The 18,485-nt window shown below is 42.8% G+C and overlaps 1 protein-coding gene across 1 annotated transcript in view; it reads left to right on the forward strand.

The window, feature by feature from the left end:
* LONRF2 (LON peptidase N-terminal domain and ring finger 2) overlaps nucleotides 1-7,272 on the forward strand; it is a 77,032-nt gene extending 69,760 nt beyond the window's left edge. Inside the window, exon 15 of the mRNA XM_034657267.1 lies at nucleotides 1,024-7,272. Coding sequence (XP_034513158.1) covers nucleotides 1,024-1,218 — 195 coding nt within the window. The 3' untranslated portion in view covers nucleotides 1,219-7,272. The remainder of the gene's footprint in view (nucleotides 1-1,023) is intronic.
* The last annotated feature ends 11,213 nt before the right edge of the window (nucleotides 7,273-18,485 follow it).

Genomic DNA, 18,485 nt, shown 5'->3' on the forward strand with positions numbered 1-18,485 from the left:
TCGTCTCAAATATAATACTCTTGATCTTTCAGTAGAATCTTCCTCATCCTAACCTAAGTAGACACCAGAATCCACCCTCTCTCATTCTCAGGTGGGATGTTTACCTTTGGGGTGGGATTAGAGGAGAATCCAGAACAGGAAGCTGGGAGGCCTGGTATCTTTGTTCTTAATGCCAGGAATACTGAGAACAACTGTATGACCAGCTTTGCTTAGAGCTTAATCCAGAAGTGTGAGTTTGGGTATGTGAAATAAAGACTATCAGTCAACATAATAATTCTCATACAGTTAATTCATGGTGATTCCCACATATATAATTAACAATAATCCATATGTAGATGTTTCATTTATGTGTTCACATTCATCACATAACTATTAAAAGCTTTCTTTTATTATAATCAAATGTGTGCACCTACTTTTAGCCTTCCTAATATTGAACTTTCTATGGTGTATATAAAACTTAAAAAACAATAACACAGAACACTGGAAATAGAAGTAAAAATTATGGTTCCCTTGCCTGACTGCTATATACTCCCAACTAGAGCTTTGAGAGAACAGAAGCAATTAATTTGTGGAATTTCCCTGTGGAAGATGCTTCTCTTTGCAAGCTCTTTGTTTTGGGAGTTCTCCCACATTTAAATGTGTAACAGGGGGGCGCCTGGGTGGCACAGCAGTTAAGCGTCTGCCTTCGGCTCAGGGCGTGATCCCAGTGTTGTGGGATCGAGCCCCACATCAGGCTCCTCGCTGTGACCCTGCTTCTTCCTCTCCCACTCCCCCTGCTTGTGTTCCCTCTCTCACTGGCTGTCTCTATCTCTGTCGAATAAATAAATAAAATCTTTAAAAAAAAAAGTGTAACAGGAAAGTAAACTTTGTATGCTAGAGGCTGAATGGGTGGGAAGTAGACCTAAAATAGAAGGTGGCATTTAATTCTCGCTCCTGCCTTGTTGGTGACATGAAAGGACAGTATGGGGGGAAGAGGCTTGTATTTTAGGTGATAATTTCGTTTCACTTTCATTTCTTTTGCAGAGTAACCCTAGCGGTCCCGCGTGGTCCTGGTGGATCCTGGCAGTGTTGCCGTTGGAACGCAAGGCTCAGCTGGCTATTCTTGGCATGATCTCCCTTAAAGAGCGCCTGCTTGCCATTCGGCGAATACTAGTCATCATCACGCGTAAGATGAATAGTCGGCAGGAGCTGGTTAATAGCAGGGAGAGAAATAACTGATTTTCTCTTTCTGTCAAGGATTCTGGAAGCCCTTGTACTTTTGTGAGGAGCGCTAGGCATAGAGAATAGCATCCCATTCATCATGCTTTGTAAAACGCTCGTTGATAGGGTTACAAAATGGAACACTTAGCAAACATTGACTCCTACGCAAATGTTCAAAGTCTGTGCCTCGCGGACTCTGTACAAGGTTAGCCTGAAGTTCGAATGGAGCCCATGGTTGCAAAAGAACCTAGGAGAATCTCTCCGAAGCAGATGCTCTAGGATGTAGTTCGCCGACAGCAGGGAACACCACAGAAGGCGGACGAGTGGGTTAGGGTTTGCAAGAAAGAGGGACCCCCTCCCCAGTACAGTGACTTGCTGCACCAGATGGAAACAGCATGCTTTGGTGGCTAGCCAGGAAAGGGGAAACCACATTTTTATCTGGAAGCAGATTTCTCAGAGCGCAGGCTAACTGAAAACGCACTTAGGCTTTGTGTGTCACTGTGAAGCCGTCTGCGAAGTGGAGGAATCAAACTGTGGTCCAGGGCAGGAGCCAAAATTAGTCGTCACCCAAGAAGCAGTAGCTGCCGGATAGAACTGTGTTTTGTGTCCTGCGGTAGATCAGATGTGCATTGCATGTTGTAATCAAATGAACGTCAGAATACACAAAGGTGTACCTTGGATATAGAAAAATCTGAGAGCCAGTGTAGGTGACTTGAGGATGTATATCCCTACACACTCAAGAAAGAGTGAGCAAAAGTTAGCTAAAACTCTACGCGCATTGGGATGTCAAACTTAGAACCAAACTAGTACAAAAAACTCCTTGAAAGCATAACCCTGTCTCATTAATTTGGTGGATACTAAGCATTTAGGAAATAGTCCTCTTGCTCCTAGGATTTGCATTGCAAATTAGGCCCATCAGTAATTTGAGTTCACCATCCACCCACTCATAGATGAAGATGTACAAAAGCTGCTATGGAATGGGCATCTGTCTATTCCAGGAAAACATACCAGGACAATATGCAAGAAGCAGGAGGTGGGGATGGGATGTAAATATTCAGCAAGTTTTTCCTCCATCCTCAACCTAAAATTTGTCTTTGTGTCTTTTGAAAAGAAGTTTTATAAGTGATCAGACCTGGTGTTACCGATTAAAGGACAGCACATGACAACTGCAGCCTCTGATGCATGTTGGTAGCATTAATTGAAATAACCATCTGAACCTCAGATACTGAATTGTTCTCACCGGCCTGACCAGCTGGTGCATTGAGTTGGCTTCTTGGTCTGTGCTGTGGATGTTCTTAACGGAAGGATGATGAGAACCAGACCAGGAAATAAATCACAGCTGTAAGATTTGCTTTATTCATTCAAGGTGTATGATATTTGAGTTTTAACAAGTATATTTCATAGTGTCAAAAGTTGGTTGTTTGCCAATCCATCAAGCATTTTTTTAGAAAGACTTTATAATTGTGTTTCGTTTTAATTACAGGACTTTTCCATAGCTAAAGCTCAGTTTCATTATGGGAGTGAGAAAATACTGTTCTTGTATAACTTAGCCATAACGAGAAAATGCGGAAGTGTTTCCAATCAGATGTTTCTAGTGCCTCACTTACTGCGAATCTCAAATCTCATCTTGATCATGGTTTAAAGGCAGTTTGTCCAAGTGATTTCTAAAATATTTTATTGATTCCTGTGTTAACGATAGCATCCGAACTTCTTAGGCATTGTATCTTAACCTGATCATCTGAAGGAAAGCAAAACTCTGTCTAGTATACCAGCGGAGCTTTCTCGGGAATGGTTCATGAAAATGGGTTTGCACCATTCTCTTTCTTTTTCTTTTGGAGAATCTTTCCTACCTTAAAACCATATCATGGCTGTTTCCATCTGGGAGTTTGTAAAATAACCACAGTGTGATCATAGTTTCTCCAGGGGCCTTCCTGAAGTTAGGTCTCTGTGCTCAGAGGACCAGGGCTTGTCTCATACCAGTTGGATGCTGTTGCTTTCTCAACCTTACTCCAGAAATGTCATCACTGGCACAGAATACTGACCAGAACCACTGACTTATCTCTTCCTGATTCTGTCTGCCTCTTTCTGGGTTGTCAGCTCATTCCGAGTGTTCTTGTGTAAAAGCCTGTTTGGTAGTAATGATGTAGATAGAGCAGCAAAAGTTTTTGTTGTCTTTGCCTTTTGACACCCAAGGGAATGGACTGTGATGCTTCATGCTCTGTCCACCATGTCACCTAGAGCAGAGCAGGAGCCGATGGACACTTCTTGACCACTTAGATGATTTTTTCTTTGAGGATTTTTATTTATTTATTAGAGAGAGAGAGAGAGCACATGCTTGGGAGAGTACAAATGGGGAGGGGAGAGAGGGAAAGGGAGAGAGAGAAGCAGACTCCGCTAAGCAGACTCCCCGCTAAGCAGGAGCCCGATGTGGGACTCGATCCCAGGACCCCAGGATCATGACCTGATCTGAAGGCAGACACTTAACTGACTGAGCCACCCATGTGCCCCTTAGATGACATTCTTTATCAGGAAGTCAGACCAGGGAAATAATATCTCAAGTCATATTATGAGGGAAGCTTCCTTTTTACAAACTTAAGGAAACCTAAACTCCTGTTTGCTACAAATTTGCTACAAATTTAGCTAAAGCAGTGGAACAGCTCCCCTCAACCCCCCATACACACCTCTTTTCTATCATGGAGATGTCATTTTTAATATTTCTCAGAAAATAAGGTCTCATTCAGAGTCAGAACATTCAAGTTTAATTTTACTGAAAATGTTCCAACACTAATGGTCTAGTTACATCGGAATAAAAACAGAATCTACTTAGAGTAATAATAACAGTGTGGGGGAGTAATTTTTCTTCTTTAAGCATACAGTACTTGAAGTACATTCTGTACACTGTGTTAGGTATTTTTCCATTTCACTCTTCTAAGTGGTTTGGCTCATAATTCCATCCCTGCCTACGTCTCTGAAATACAATTGATATCCTGATGGGCAGTATTCTGAAAGCTCATGCGATTTTTAGGGTATCACGTTCCCTGTGTGTCCTCATCTTCAGAATCAAAAGTTAGAATACTTTTTTTAAAGTTTCAAATTGAAAAAACAATTTTAAAATGTAAAATTTATCCATGCAGCCACAATAAGTGCCAACTTTTGGAGTGTTATCCCATTTTTATAACTACAAGGGTGTCCTTTCTTTTCTTAAGCATCAGCCCCCCCCACCTCCCAAACCAAAAAGCACCAAAACTGCTTAGTAAGTTGTATCTCACTATTAACACACATCAAGTCTTACCACAGGACTTTTGAATCCTCAAGGAACAAAATTATAGATGGTAGAATTACCATGAACTATGATATTATCATTTTGTCATAAAATTATTTGAAAATTGGTAGTTGTTATAATCCAAATACTCCATTGCCTGGACTAGCTGTATTACATAGAAGTCATTATGATTTTTAAGTTGCTTTTAAAAAGTACTCATCTGTTTCTTCTTCCTTTCTCCTTTTATGTTAAATCGCTTTGGTAGGTACCACTCTTCAAAATTTAGATGCTGTCTATCAAATAATGTGGCAGATACAAAGAAAAGAGGGAAAATAAATGTGGGTGAGTTTTGTTTGTTTGAGGCATGAGGTTTTATTTTCCTAAAAAGCCCTATGGCATAGGGTAGAGAGGTCCCCGTCTCCCATTCTCAACACGGTTAGTAATGACAGCTTGCAGGAAGAGGTTCTTTCTCTGTAGCTCTGCCCCTACGAGAAGACCCTGTTCTGATTCTGTGGTTCATCAAAACCAAAAACCAGGGAGGCTAGATCTGAATGAGGAGGGTGAGCTGTGCCAGCCACATGGGGAAAAATTGAATCCTGATTGTTGCCCAATGTCACGTTGTCCCTACTGGGGCTGATGCTTCGTTCTGAGCCGTTGCATTCTGACTCATAGGAGATATTTCCACCTTTGCAACTCCTTGCCTTAACTTCACCTTAACTTTGGGCTCTCAACTGCTAAAAAAAAAAAAAAAATTACCAAGTCTGCTGAATCCTGCCAAGTAGCTTTTAGTAGTGGACCTGCTTTTAGGTGACTGTTAGCATATTGAGTATTAGAATATTGCAGTAGCATAAACTATTGAAGAAATTCATGTGCCACCACTTCAGGTGGGCTCGCTGGGGACATTAGCTCTGATCTGTGCCCAAGAAGTAATTTCTAAAGGTGACCATATGACAAAGCAGAGAGGTCCATGCCCTTGAAAGAAAAATTTATTGTTATTCATAGTTCCATTAGAAATGAGAGGCATGCCCTCAGGGCTGCATAGGGAAGCACCAGAGCCAGAAGGCAGAAGCAGGAGTGAGGGGGAGAGCCTTCATTTTGTTTCTGTGGGAAACACCAGGCAGGGCAGGCGAAACAGTGGGATTGTCTAGTTTGCATGGTGGTGGTGGGCTCCGGGCTATGAGGGTGGGATCTACTTGTCTGGTATTGAGCTCTGGGTGATTAAGCCTGAGGACTCTTTTCTCCTGGACTGTAAGAGCCAGACAAAGGAGGTGGCTCACAGTGCAGACTCTGGATTGGTTGGTTCTCATATGAAAGGTATGCTTCCTTGTGGGCCCTTTGCTGCCTCTCACTGGCCAGCCCAGGAGGGGCAGTCTCCCCAGCCAGTGAGGCCTCCAAGATGTCAAAATATCATAAAGTCTTTTTAAACACATGATTAATACAATTGTCCTCCGATGTTTTGACATCATATTAAGGAAACTTTGGAGTGATGATAGTGGAGACATTAAAGAGTAAGGCATACGTTACCTTGAACAGCACAGAAAGCATTTTACTAAGAGAGGAGACAGGATCAGCACAGGCAGAGGTGTGAGAAGTCCTTGAGGCCAGTCCATAACTGAGGTTCCTATTTATATGCATTAGCCAAGATCACAGATCTGGAGTCTGGGGGGGGGGGGTCTTCAACACTATCTTGGAGAAGTTGTAAAGTGTATGAAATATATGAGTGTGATAATAATATCTTGATCTCTTTCTTGAGTCAAGTTGGCAGGTCCAGCAGTTATGCTACTGGAACATATGATAATTTAGTAAATACATTAATGATTAAGTGTATATAACCAAGGGAAAGGAGTATTATGATTGGAGACACGGGGTAGGAGGTCCTGGTGGAAAGCTGGAGAGGTAGTAGGAGAAGGCAATGGAGAGTGAGTGAGTGGTCCTTTCCCAGAGACTTGAGGTGTTGACTGAGAGAAGGCAGGTGCTTCCTGGGGAAAGTAATAATCACCTCCATCTTCAGTTTAGCCATGGGAATGTAGGGGTATGTGTTTTGGCAGAGAGCAAGCAATATAATACCAGGGTAATGCACTAAACAGGTAGCAAGCTCAGAAACATGATAGAATCCCTAATATTGAAGGAAGAAAAGTAAAAATGTCCTGTGTCCAATTTGTGACTTAGCAAAAGCAGTCTGTGGGCATAAATTCTAGTGTCCAGGGTCAAATTTTCTCCAGTGGCAAGCTCGTGGTCTGGGTGATGTCGTGAGCAGTGAGCTTCTGGGCCAGAGTGATGTTGTCTGGGGTGTGGGACTTGGGGTATCCATTTTAAGTGGGTACGCACTCAGATTGATGTGGGTCTCAATGTTTGGTATGTCTGCTTGAAGCAGTGGTTTACTTGGGGTGTTTGTAAACCAATGAAAGCAACCAGACCAGCAGTAAGAAAACCAACAGTCAATAGAATGGTGGGTAGCTACACCTTGCAAAGTTTTTGTTTTTGATTTTTGGTTTATGTTCACTTGGGTCCCTTATCAGTTGAGCAGCTGCCAGGCCTGTGGGAATGTCTGTGATTAATGGGTCCCAAGAAAGTATGTGCCCTCAGTCTGGCCTTTAACCCTTGTGGGATGGGGGCAAGATAGAAAAATTTATAGAGGGGGAAACCTTGTTAATGGGCCTAACATATAATGAGTTTTTAATATACATGAAGGCAACACATATCCCCCTTTATTTATTTTTTACTTAAATTCTAGATAGTTAACATACAGTACAATATTGGTTTCTGGAGTAGAATCCAGTGATTCATCATTTACATAAAATACCCAGTGCTCATCATGACAAGTTGCCCTCCTTAATGCCCATCACCCATCTAGCCCATCCCCCACCCACCTCCCTCCATCAACCCTCAGTTTGTTCCTTGTCATTAAGAGTTTCTTATGGCTTATTCTCTCCCTCCTTTTTTCTTTTCCCCTTCCCATATATATTCATCTGTTTTCTTTCTTAAATTCCACATATGAATGAAATCATATGATATTTCTCTTTCTCTGAGTGACTTATTTCACTTAACATAATACACTCTAGCTTGATCCATGTCATTGCAAATGGCAAGATTTCATTCTTTTTAATGGCTGAATAATATTCCGTTGTATATATGTACCACATCTTTTTTATTCATTCATCAGTCAATGGATATTTGGACTCTCTCCATAGTTTAGCTATTGTAGATAATGCTGCTATAAACATTGGGGTGCACATACCCCTTCGAATCTGTATTTTTGTATCCTTCAGGTAAATCTTGGTAGTGCAATTGCTGGATTGTAGGGTAGTTCTATTTTTAACATTTTGAGGAACCTCCATACTGTTCTCCAGAGTGGCTGCGCCGGTTTGCATTCCCACCAACAGTGCCAGAGGGTTCCCTTTCTCTGCATCCTTGCCAACACCTATTGTTTCTTGTGTTGTTAATTTTAGCCATTTTGACAGGTGTGAGTTGGTACCTCATCGTGGTTTTGATTTGATGATTTGATTTGTTGATGAGTGATGTTGAGCATTTTTTCACATGTCTGTTAGCCGTCTGAACACATATCCCCTTTTGATGGAGGAAAGTGCAATTAGAAAATTTTTTTCCAGCTTTATTAAAAATGGATAAATGTAATTACATATATTCAAAGTGTACAACATGATGATTTGATGCACATGTACATTGAGATAATGAACACATCTGTGACTTCACATAGCGTGTGTGTGTGAAGAGAATGCTTAAGATCTACTCTCAGCAGCTTTCAAGAACACAAAACTATGTAATTAACTCTAGTCCCTGTGCTATACCTTAGATCCTCAGAACTTACTCTTATAACTGAAAGTTTGTACCCTTTGACCTACATCCTCCTCCTCCCATTTCCCCTTCTCCCCATCTCCTAGCAACCATCATTCTATTCCTTATTTCTATCAAATCAGCTCTTTTTTTAAGATCCCATATATAGTGATACCATACAATATTTGTTTTTCTGTGGCTTATTTCACTTAGCATAATTCATCCCTGTTGTCACAAAGGACAAGACTTCCTTTTTTAAAGCAGACTAATACTCCACTGTGTGTGTGTGTGTGTGTGTGTGTGTATAAGATTTTCTTTATCCAGTTACCCATTGAAATACATTTAGGTTGTTTCCACATCTTGGCTATTGTGAATAAGCTGCAGTGAACATGGGAATGCAGATATTTCTTCAAAATAATAATTGCATTCCTTATGTGAGTTCACTTCATTTCCTATATGGTTTACAAATATTTTTTTTTTCCCATTCTATAGGTTGCCTTTTCCATTTATTAATTATTTTCTTTGCTGTACAGAAGCACTTTAGTTTGATGTGGTCCTACTTGTTTATTTTAGCTTTCCTTGCCTGTGCTTTGGACATCTTATCCAAAAAGAAATCACTGCTAAAACCAATGTCAAAGAGTTTCTTCTCTTCATTTTCTTCTAGGATTTTTATATTTTCAGGTCTTACATTTAAGTCTTTAATCCATTTTGAGTTAATTTTCATAGGTATAAGATAGCTGTCCAGTTTCGTTCTTTTACATGGGTTTCCCCAACACCATTTATTGAAGAGATTGTCTTTTTCCCATTGTGTTTTCTTGGGACCCTTGTCAGGGTTACTTGACCATATCTACATGGGTTTATTTTGGTGCTGTCTGTACTGTTCTACTGGTCTATGTGCCTTTTTATGCCAGTATGACAGTATTTTAATTACTGTAATTTTGTAATATAGTTTGAAATCACAAAATATGATGCTACCAACTTTATTCGTCTTTCTCAAGATTGCTTTGGCTATTGGGGTCTTCTTGCTTCCATATGAATTTTGGGAATTTTTTTCTATTTCTGTGAAAAATACCATCGGAATTTTGACAGGGACCGCACTGAATCTGTAGATCACTTTGGGTAGTATGCATATTGTCACAGTATCAATTCTTCCAATCTAAGAACATAAGATACCTTTTCCATTTATTTGTGTCTTCAATTTCTTTCAGCAGTGTCTCATAGTTTTCAATGTATAGGTCTTTCATCTCCTGGGATAAACTTATTTCTATGTACTTTATTGTTTTTTAATGCAGTTGTAAATGAGATTGTTTTCTTAATTTCTCTTTCTGATCGTTTGTTGTTTGTGTATAAAAATGCAATTGATTTTGTATTCTGGGATTTTACTGAATTCGCTGATCAGTTTTAACAGTTTTTTTGGTAAGACCTTTAGGGTTTTCTATTTATAAGAGATAATTTTACTTTTTCCTGTCCAGTTTGAATGCCTTTTATTTCTTTTTCTTGCTCAATAGCTGTGGCTAGGATTTCCAGTACTGTCTTTAATAAAAGTGGTGAATGTGGGCATCCTTCTCCTGCTCATGATCTTTAAAAGAAAGGCTTTTAACTTTTCACTATTAAGTGTGATGTTAGCTGTGGGCTTGTCATACATAGCCGTTATGACGTTGAGAAACATTCATTCTACACCTAATTTGTTGAGAGTTTTTATCATGAAAAGATGTTGAATTTTGTAATATACTTTTTCTGCATTATTGAAAAGATCATATACATTTTATCCTTCATTCTGTTAATGTGGGTATCACATTGGTTGATTTGCGTATGTTGAACCTTCCGTGCATCCCAGGGGTAAATCCCTCTTGATCCTGATGAAAATCATGTAAATCATGGTTAAATCTTTCCTATGTGCCCCTGAATTTGGTTTACTAGTATTTAATTGAGGAATTTGTGAATCTATCTTCATCAGATATATTGGTCTGTAATATTCTTTTCTTATAGTGTCCTTACCTGGTTTTGTATCAGGGTAATAACGGCCTTATAAAGTAAATTTGGAAATGTTCCATCTTCTTCCATTTTTTGAGATGGTTTGAGAAGGATTGGTATTATTTAAATGATTGATAGAATTTGCAAGTGAAGCCATCTGGTTCTGGTCTTTTCCTTTTAAGAATTTTTGATTACTCATTCAGTCTCCTTGCTTGTTATTGACATGCTCAGATTTTCTATTACTTCATGATTCAGTGTTGGTAAGTTGTGTATTTCTTTGAATTTATCCATTTCTTCTAAGTCCTCTCATTTGTTGGCATAAATGCTCACAGTATTCTCTTAAGATCCTTTGTATTTCTGTAGTATCATTTGTGATGTCTCCACTTTTGTTTATTGTGTATTTGAATCATCTCACTTGTTCTTAGTCTGGCTAATGGGTTGTCAATATTATCTTTAAAAAAACCCAACTGTTCATTGATCTTTTCTGTTGTCTTTCTAGTGATTTGCACACTATCATTACAGTATTAGAGTATTTTGAATTTGACTATATATTTATCTTTACTAGTGAATTTTATATTTTATATGTGTTCAATTACTAATTAGCATCCTTTAGTTTTAGTTTGAAGAACTTCCTTTAGCATTTCTTGTAAGGTAGGTCTAGTGTGATGAATCCCCTCAGCTTTTGTGTATCTGGGAAAGTCTTTATTTCTCCCTCCTTTCTAAAGGACAGCTTTGCTGGGCAAAGCATTCTTGGTTGGCAGTTTTTTTCTTAGTGCACTCTGAATATATCATCCCATTTTATCCTGGTTTGCAAGGTTTCTACAGAGAAATCTGCAGATAACCTTGTGGGGTTTCCCTGCACATGATGAGTCTTTTTTCTCTTTGGCTGTTTTCAAAATTCTCTTTGTCTTTGATTCATTTATTGATTTGTTTAGAGTGGGAGAGAGAGTAAGAGGTGTGGGGGAGGGGGAGAGGGAGAGAGAATCTTTTTTAAGATTTACTTATTTGAGAGAAAGAGAGAGAATGCTCACACATGAGTCGGGGGAGGAACAGAGGGAGAGAATCTCAAACAGACTCCCCACTGAATATAGAGCCCTACATGGGGCTTGATCTCAGGATCCATGAAATCATGACCTGAGCTGAAATCACAAATTGTATGCCTAACCAACTGAGGCACCCAGGCACCCTGGGAGAGAGAATCTCAAGCAGATTCCCTGCTGAGCATGGAGCCTGATGTGGAGTTCAATCTCACAACCCTGAGATCATGACCTGAGCTGAAATCAATAGTTGGACACTGACTGAACCACCCAGGCACCCCATCTTTGTCTTCGAGTTTTGAGAGTTTCCTTATAATGTGTCTCAGTGAAGATCTCTCCAAGTTGAATCTGTTTGAGGACCTTTGAGCTTCATGTGCGTGAATGATCCCTATCTCTGTCCCAGTTTGGGAAGTTTTCTTCCATTATTTCTTTAAATGATTTTTTTAAAGATTTTATTTATGTATTCAACAGAGATAGAGACAGCCAGGGAGAGAGGGAACACAAGCAGGGGGAGTGGGAGAGGAAGAAGCAGGCTCATAGCGGAAGAGCCTGATGTGGGGCTCGATCCCATAATGCCAGATCACGCCCTGAGCCGAAGGCAGACGCTTAACCACTGTGCCACCCAGGCGCCCCTCTTTGAATGATTTTCTGTCTCTTTCTCTCTTCTTCTGTGACATTCAAATATGAACATTTTTACAAAAGATTTTATTTATTTGAGAGAGAGTGAGAGAGAGAGAGAGCATGAGCTGGGTGGAGGAGGAGTGGGAGAGGGAGAAGCAGACTCTCTGCTGAGCAGGGAGCCTGATGTGGGGCTCGATCCCAGGATCCCAAGATCATGACCTGAGCTGAAGGCAGATGCTCAACTGACTGAGCCACCTAGGCACACCAGTATGAACATTTTTTGCTTGCTGTTGTCCCATAAGTCCCATAGGTTTCCTCCACTTTTTCTCCCCCCCTCTGTTGTATAATATCAGTGCTCTGTCTTTAAGTTTGGAGATTCTTTCTTCAGCTTGTTGAGCCTTCTATTGAAGCTCTCTGTTGCATTTTTCATTTAATTTATTGTATCCTTCACCTCTAGAATTTTTGTGTGGTTCTTTTTTATGATTTCTAATTTTTTGTTGACACTTTTGTTTTATTCATGCATTATTTTCCTGAGTTCATTGAGTTGTGTTTTCTTGAATTTCACTGAGCTTCCTTAAAATAATTATTTTGAATTCCTTTTCTGGTAACTCACAGAATTCCAATACTTTGGGGTCAGTTGCCAGAAAGTTATTGTGCTCCTTTTGTCATGTCATGCATCCTTGCTTTTTTGTGTGTGTGTTTCTAAGAGGTTTATATTGATGTCTGAGCATTTGAGGGGGAATTTACTTCCTCCAGCCTTTTCAGACTGGCTTTGGTGGGGAGAGACTTTTACCTGGAGATGGGCTATGAGGGCACTCACTGAGTAGGGTGCATTTCTTGTTTTGGGGAGAGTACAGTGGCATAGTCTCTACGCAGGTCTGTTAGATGAGGTCGGTGTCAGTAAAGGCTGTGGGGATCTTTGGTGGCCCAGACTGTGGAAGGCTTGCTGGTGGCAGTGGTGGCTAGGGCTACTGCAGTCCTTGGTGGTGAAGCTCGCTGAAGTTCTCCTGTTCTCCTTTGCTACCCATGGAAGGAAGCTCTAGTTGAGGGCATCCCTCCTGGCACCAAGTCAGTACACGGTTCCTCAGTGGCGCTGTGGTCCAGGGCTGGGTCGCATATGGAACCACCATCATGCCTGGGTCCTGAGGCACAGGTGCACTTGCTGCAGCAGCGACACCTGTGTCTGAGGTACTGGCATTTGCAGATCTCCCATGGAACCAGGGTCAGGGTCTGTGGCTTGTGCATGACTCAAGCCCCAGGAGCACGGTATGCAGTAGTGGCACAGACCCTAGGGTGACAGAGTGCAGCAGTGGTCTGACCCCAGGGGCGGGGGGTAGAGTAACAACAGCTTGGCCCTAGTTATGCTGGATCGAAGCCCCAGCTCAGGAACCAGAGAGGGAACACAGAACTGTGGTGGTGTGGCCTGGTGATGGCTGGTCAGTGCCTGGACTTGGGGCCTGGGGGCAGAGCACAGAGCAGCAGTAGCAACAGCACAGCCCCTATGACGGAGAGGCAACGCCCTGACTTAGGATGCAGGAGGCGAGTCAGAGGCCAGTGCAGCAGCATTCCCTGGTCATGGTGGGGAGAAGCTGTGACTTGGGGCCCAGCAGCATCAGCTCGGCCTGCGATGGCAGGTCAGACTGTGACCTGGGGACAAGGTGTAGAGCAGCAGCGGCTCTGTCCTAGTAACGGTGGGTCAGAGCCCTGACTTAGAACCCTGGGGTGAGACACAGAGCTGCAGCCGCACAAGCCTCTGCTGGTGGGTCAAAGCCGTGACATGGGAGCCTAGGGGCAGCTCTCACCACAGACACAGCTCCAGCCCCGGAAAGGAGACCCTGTGCGACCCGGAGCAGCTCCATCAGCTGAGCTCAGCGTCAGTGAAGACTGTCAGGGTCCTCAGTAGCAAAGGCTGTAAATATCCACTGCTAGGGGCCCCTGCTCTCCTTTCCTTGTGGGGTACAATCCCTTTGAGGGGATCCCCCTTGGTGCTGAGTGGCTCTGGACTGAGGGTCGGGATGGTACAGGTAAAAATGTTTCCTACACTTTTCCATGTGGCCATCCTCTGGATTTGAGGGGTTTTTGCTGCTTTTTTGTAGTCCAGAGCTTTCCCAGAGCCGTTTCCATTGGTGTTTAGTTATTTCTTTGTTGCTTTTGTTGTTTTGTGGAAGAGATGATCATTGGGACCTCCTACCCCATCAACTTGCCAGATATTTTGGGGGGAAGTTTTTAAAGTTTGTATGAGGGATGAATCAGCCAAGAGGCTCTGAATTAAGAGACATTAAGGCCTAGGGCATGATTGAGGCCATCGAGTGGTCTGTTTGCTAGACTCGAATTTGAACAGGACTTTTTGAGGAGATCATTATTTTTACATTGAACTGGCTGTCTGGGACCTAACAAGGGCATGAAAGTTCTATTGAACACCTTTTCCAGAAGCCCAGTGTTGCATATTCTGAGAAGTGACATGTGTGTCTTGGTTATTATTCATAATGCCTGTAACCTCCGGGGGAGTGAGGAGCGTCCTGGCAAGGGCTTATGTTGTGGGCCTAGTATATGTGTGAGTTTGATTTGGTTTTAGCTTTAGCTACAAGATTCCCAGAGATTTTATCCTGAAAAGGACAAACCTTAGGCCGTGGCAACAGTTGTGATGTGTATGCAGATGGGGCTATTTGCTGAGCAGAACATCCAGCACGAAGATGACTGCCTCAGTTTTGGCCAATGGTGCCCACCCTTGGGGACCCATCCTTTATTGGAGGGACATCCTGGCTAGAAGATAGAAAGTTGCAGTGCTCCTCTGAGCTCGCCATCATTTTTATGACGGTGGGCGATGCCATTCATGTACTCTATGAACTTTCACTGCTGTTCACTCAGTTAATCCCAACGGCTCCTCAGGTAGCGAAGGACCTGGGGAAGGTAGCATCAGGCAAGGGACTGAGGACAGGGGAGACCACTCCTTCCTGTAGGTGGACTGTGTCAGAGAGTCCAAGTTTGGCTCCATCCTATATCAGGGAGGCCTCAGCACCCATGTGGACCTTGTGGGGTGACTTTCATGAACTGGGGGCATCTGGATACAGAGATACAGCCCAGTGTCTGGGGGAGCCTCTGTTTATAGGACAGTCGGGTATGAGGTCAGTCATCTGGGGTCCAGAGATGCCAGGTGACCTAAGAAGAGTTGCCCAGATCTCTTGAGTGAAAGAGTCTCTGAGAGCAGTGCCTATTGATCTTAATTTGATCAGATTTCAGAGGGTTTTTTTGAGGGAGCCCCATTTAAGGGGGACTGATTTGAAGTAGCAGCATCAGTGAGATTAAGGCTAATTTGTAAATGAGGACTATGTGGTCATCAGAACCCAGAAAGTGCTGAAAGATGTTAGGCTTGTATGTCCTTGGTGAGTGTGTCAGATGAATCTTCTTGGAGCGAGGATGGCATCATTGTGATGTCATGCCTTTGCTCCCGGAGGGGATGGGTGCAGCAAAGATCTTGTCTGCAAAGTTGCTGAGGTACCCCGCAGGGAGCCTGGAGAAGGTAATATGTCCCCTCAAGGGGAAGGAGAAGTGTGCCTGAGAGACTGTTGCTGTAGCAACACTAGTAGCAAGTAGTAGCAAGTGTACTGCCAAACCTCTAAAGCAACATATTTACCAGTTACTGATTGAATAGAATTAGTAATTTTAAAATTTTAAAAATATTGGATATTGGGTATCAGGGCCCTAATGCATGGGACCACAGCAGCAAGATGGCAGTAATCCACCAGGAAGGACCTTTATATTCCCTGGGTTTAAGAACAGGCAAATTTGGGCCATAAAAATGAAGAAGCAACTGGGATAATCACCCCTTTGTGAATTAGGTTTTATAGAATAAAATTTAACTCTTGAAGGGCCTTATTAACTTACATTGGGCCAGGTAAACTATTTTAATGGTAGGGTGGGGGGGATCACGGAGTCCCATTTTTATCAATCCAATTTGTAAGTGACAAAGACATTAGTTTTAATTTGTTATTCATTATGTTAGAGTGTCTATACATGGGGGTATTTTAGGAGAGTTGGTACTGTCACTACAGGAATTGAAACAAAACTACAGTTACAATGAGGCATACCTATATTTTTTTCTGTTTTTTATTTGATTACTTTTTTTCAGATTGTAAGAGCTACAATGTCTGTATTTAGTAGAATCCCCAGGTATAATTATAATCCCCCCTGCCATATTGATTGAGTCCAAGAAGTTGTGTCATTGGTGCATTTTAGCAAAATGTTCAAGTTAATTTAGAACCTACATCTAAGGTTGTAGAGGCACAAAAACCAATGAACACTTTTTTAATCTTTTGGTTATATAAATCTTTTAGTATATCAATCTTCTTATACATTTGCTCCATATATAATTATTCTACGTAATTTGTTATATAAAATTTGTTATATCATTTGTTGCTGCATCCAGGAGAGTAGAGGTGGCAGCATCCTGAGTTTGTGACCACGTAGTTTTAAGGAGGAGGCTCGTATCGTGTTGATAGGCAGTAGCTCTCATGAGTGCCCAGACATGCTGGCCAAGAGATTTGCCATCTTGGATGAGTTGAGAACCTTCCTTGAGTCTTAGGGGGGAGCAGGAACAATCTACTCCTCTGCTTTTGTCCTTTTTCTTCTCTTTTTATTGAGATGGAATTTGCATTGAACATGGAGCTATCAGTCTCCATGGAAGACGTTTCTTATATCACACTGGGCCTGGGGACAAACTGCAATAGCAGAAAAGCAAGTGACAACAAAGAGATCTGCCCTTGAAGCAACTTCTTCTCTTTTTTAGAGAGACAGAGAGTGTGAGTGGGGGCAGAGGGAGAGGGAGAGAGAGAATCTTAAGCAGGCACCACACCTATTGGCTCAATGTGGGGCTCGATCTCACAACCCTGAGATCATGACCTGAGCCAAAACCAAGAGTCAGCCACTTACCCAACTGAACCACCCAGGTGCCCCTTGAAGCAACTTTTTAAGCCTTTTGGGGGCCGTAGTTTCCACGAGGAGGGCGCTCAGCATCATGTCACCAACAGATCCCTATAGTGTATTAGGGACTAACACTTCGACTTCTGCCAGAGACTCTTTCTTTCTTTTTTTTAAAGATTTTATTATTTATTTATTTATTTATTTATTTATTTATTTATTTATTTATTTGACAGAGAGAGACAGCAAGAGAGGGAACACAAGCAAAGTGAGTGTGAGAGGGAAGCAGGCCTCCCACTGAGCAGGGAGTCCGATGCAGGGCTTGATCCCGGGACCCTGGGATCATGACCTGAGCCGAAGGCAGGCACTTAATGACTGAGCCACCCAGGTGCCCCCAGAGACACTTTCTAAAAGGGAGATAGTCTGGAGGAAGCTGGCATCAATGTGATGGGATCAGGTGCTCACAGAATGAGGAGGGAGGTAACTTAGTCAAGCAGCCCCGATTGACTTTGGCATTGCTGGCTTAGTCCATCAGACTTACACCCCAACACAGTCTGTTGGAGGAACTCACTCCTTGCTGCTGGTTGGGAAAAGCCTCTGTCTTGTGTGTTGGCCAGTTTTCCAATCTCTGAGGGGTCATCGTCCAGAAACTAGGCATATCAGGGTGGGGAGTCACGTGGGAGCCGTGGGTCCAATTATGTATCCCACAAGGTGCCAAGTAGGGAATGTGGGTTACCAGCAGCCTAGGCTACAGCACCTAAGAGTAAATGAGGCCCGTAGACATGCAAACCGTTGACGTCCTCCTACGAGTTAGGCTGAAACGCCGTGTCAGCATATGGTAGCTGCCAGAGTTCAAGTGTGCCAGCAGCTGGCGGGGTGGGCTACTTAGTGAGTCTGTTAGTCAGTCAGGAGCAGTGAAGAGGCATGCCCCTCTGTCAACACCAGTCACCCTTCTTGCTGCACCAGTTGTGATAAAATCTACTCAAGATTTTAGTTTATGGAGGTGACAGAGTGACAACATGGAAAAGCTAATGCCGTGCCACAGAGGGCCACAGGGAGACGCACCAGAGCCCCTCAGAAGGCAGAAGCAGGAGCACTGGTTTCCCAGGATAGGGGAGAGCTGCTAGTGTTAGGCCAGTCAGGGTGATGTCAGGGGGCTCTCGGCTACAGGGCTGATTGACCTCTAGTTGTATGGTGCTGACCCTGGGTGATTAGGGCACAGGAATATTGCCTCCTGGAGTGTAAGAACCAGAGAGAGGAAGCAGCTGAGAGTTGGGGCTCCAGATTGGTTGGTTTTCATATGAAAAGTATGCTCCGTGGGGGGCCTTTGGTTGTCTCTGAAAACTGGCCAGACCAGGAGGAACAGTGTCTTCCCAGTCAGCGAGGCCCCCAAGTCACCAGTCTCTCCGCAGCCTGGGCCTTTGTGTGTGCAGGGCTCAGCGCAGAACCACTGTGGCAGTCCTGCCGCAGCAGAACAGCTCTGCAGAGCAGGGAGGCTCCCTGGCCTAAGACAGCCCCCAGGTGAAGGGTGCGAACCTCGGTAATGATGGAATCCACTGGGGGAGTCTAAGTCATGAGCCTGAGTTGGCAGGTGTGGCCCTTAAGGACAAACATGGCATTTGCAACAAGGATTGTCTCTAACCTTTTCCTTTCGGGGATCATTTGAAATATTGCACTGGGGA

This window comes from Ailuropoda melanoleuca, chromosome 4, assembly GCF_002007445.2.
Source record: "Ailuropoda melanoleuca isolate Jingjing chromosome 4, ASM200744v2, whole genome shotgun sequence".
Classification (NCBI taxonomy): Eukaryota; Metazoa; Chordata; class Mammalia; order Carnivora; family Ursidae; genus Ailuropoda; species Ailuropoda melanoleuca.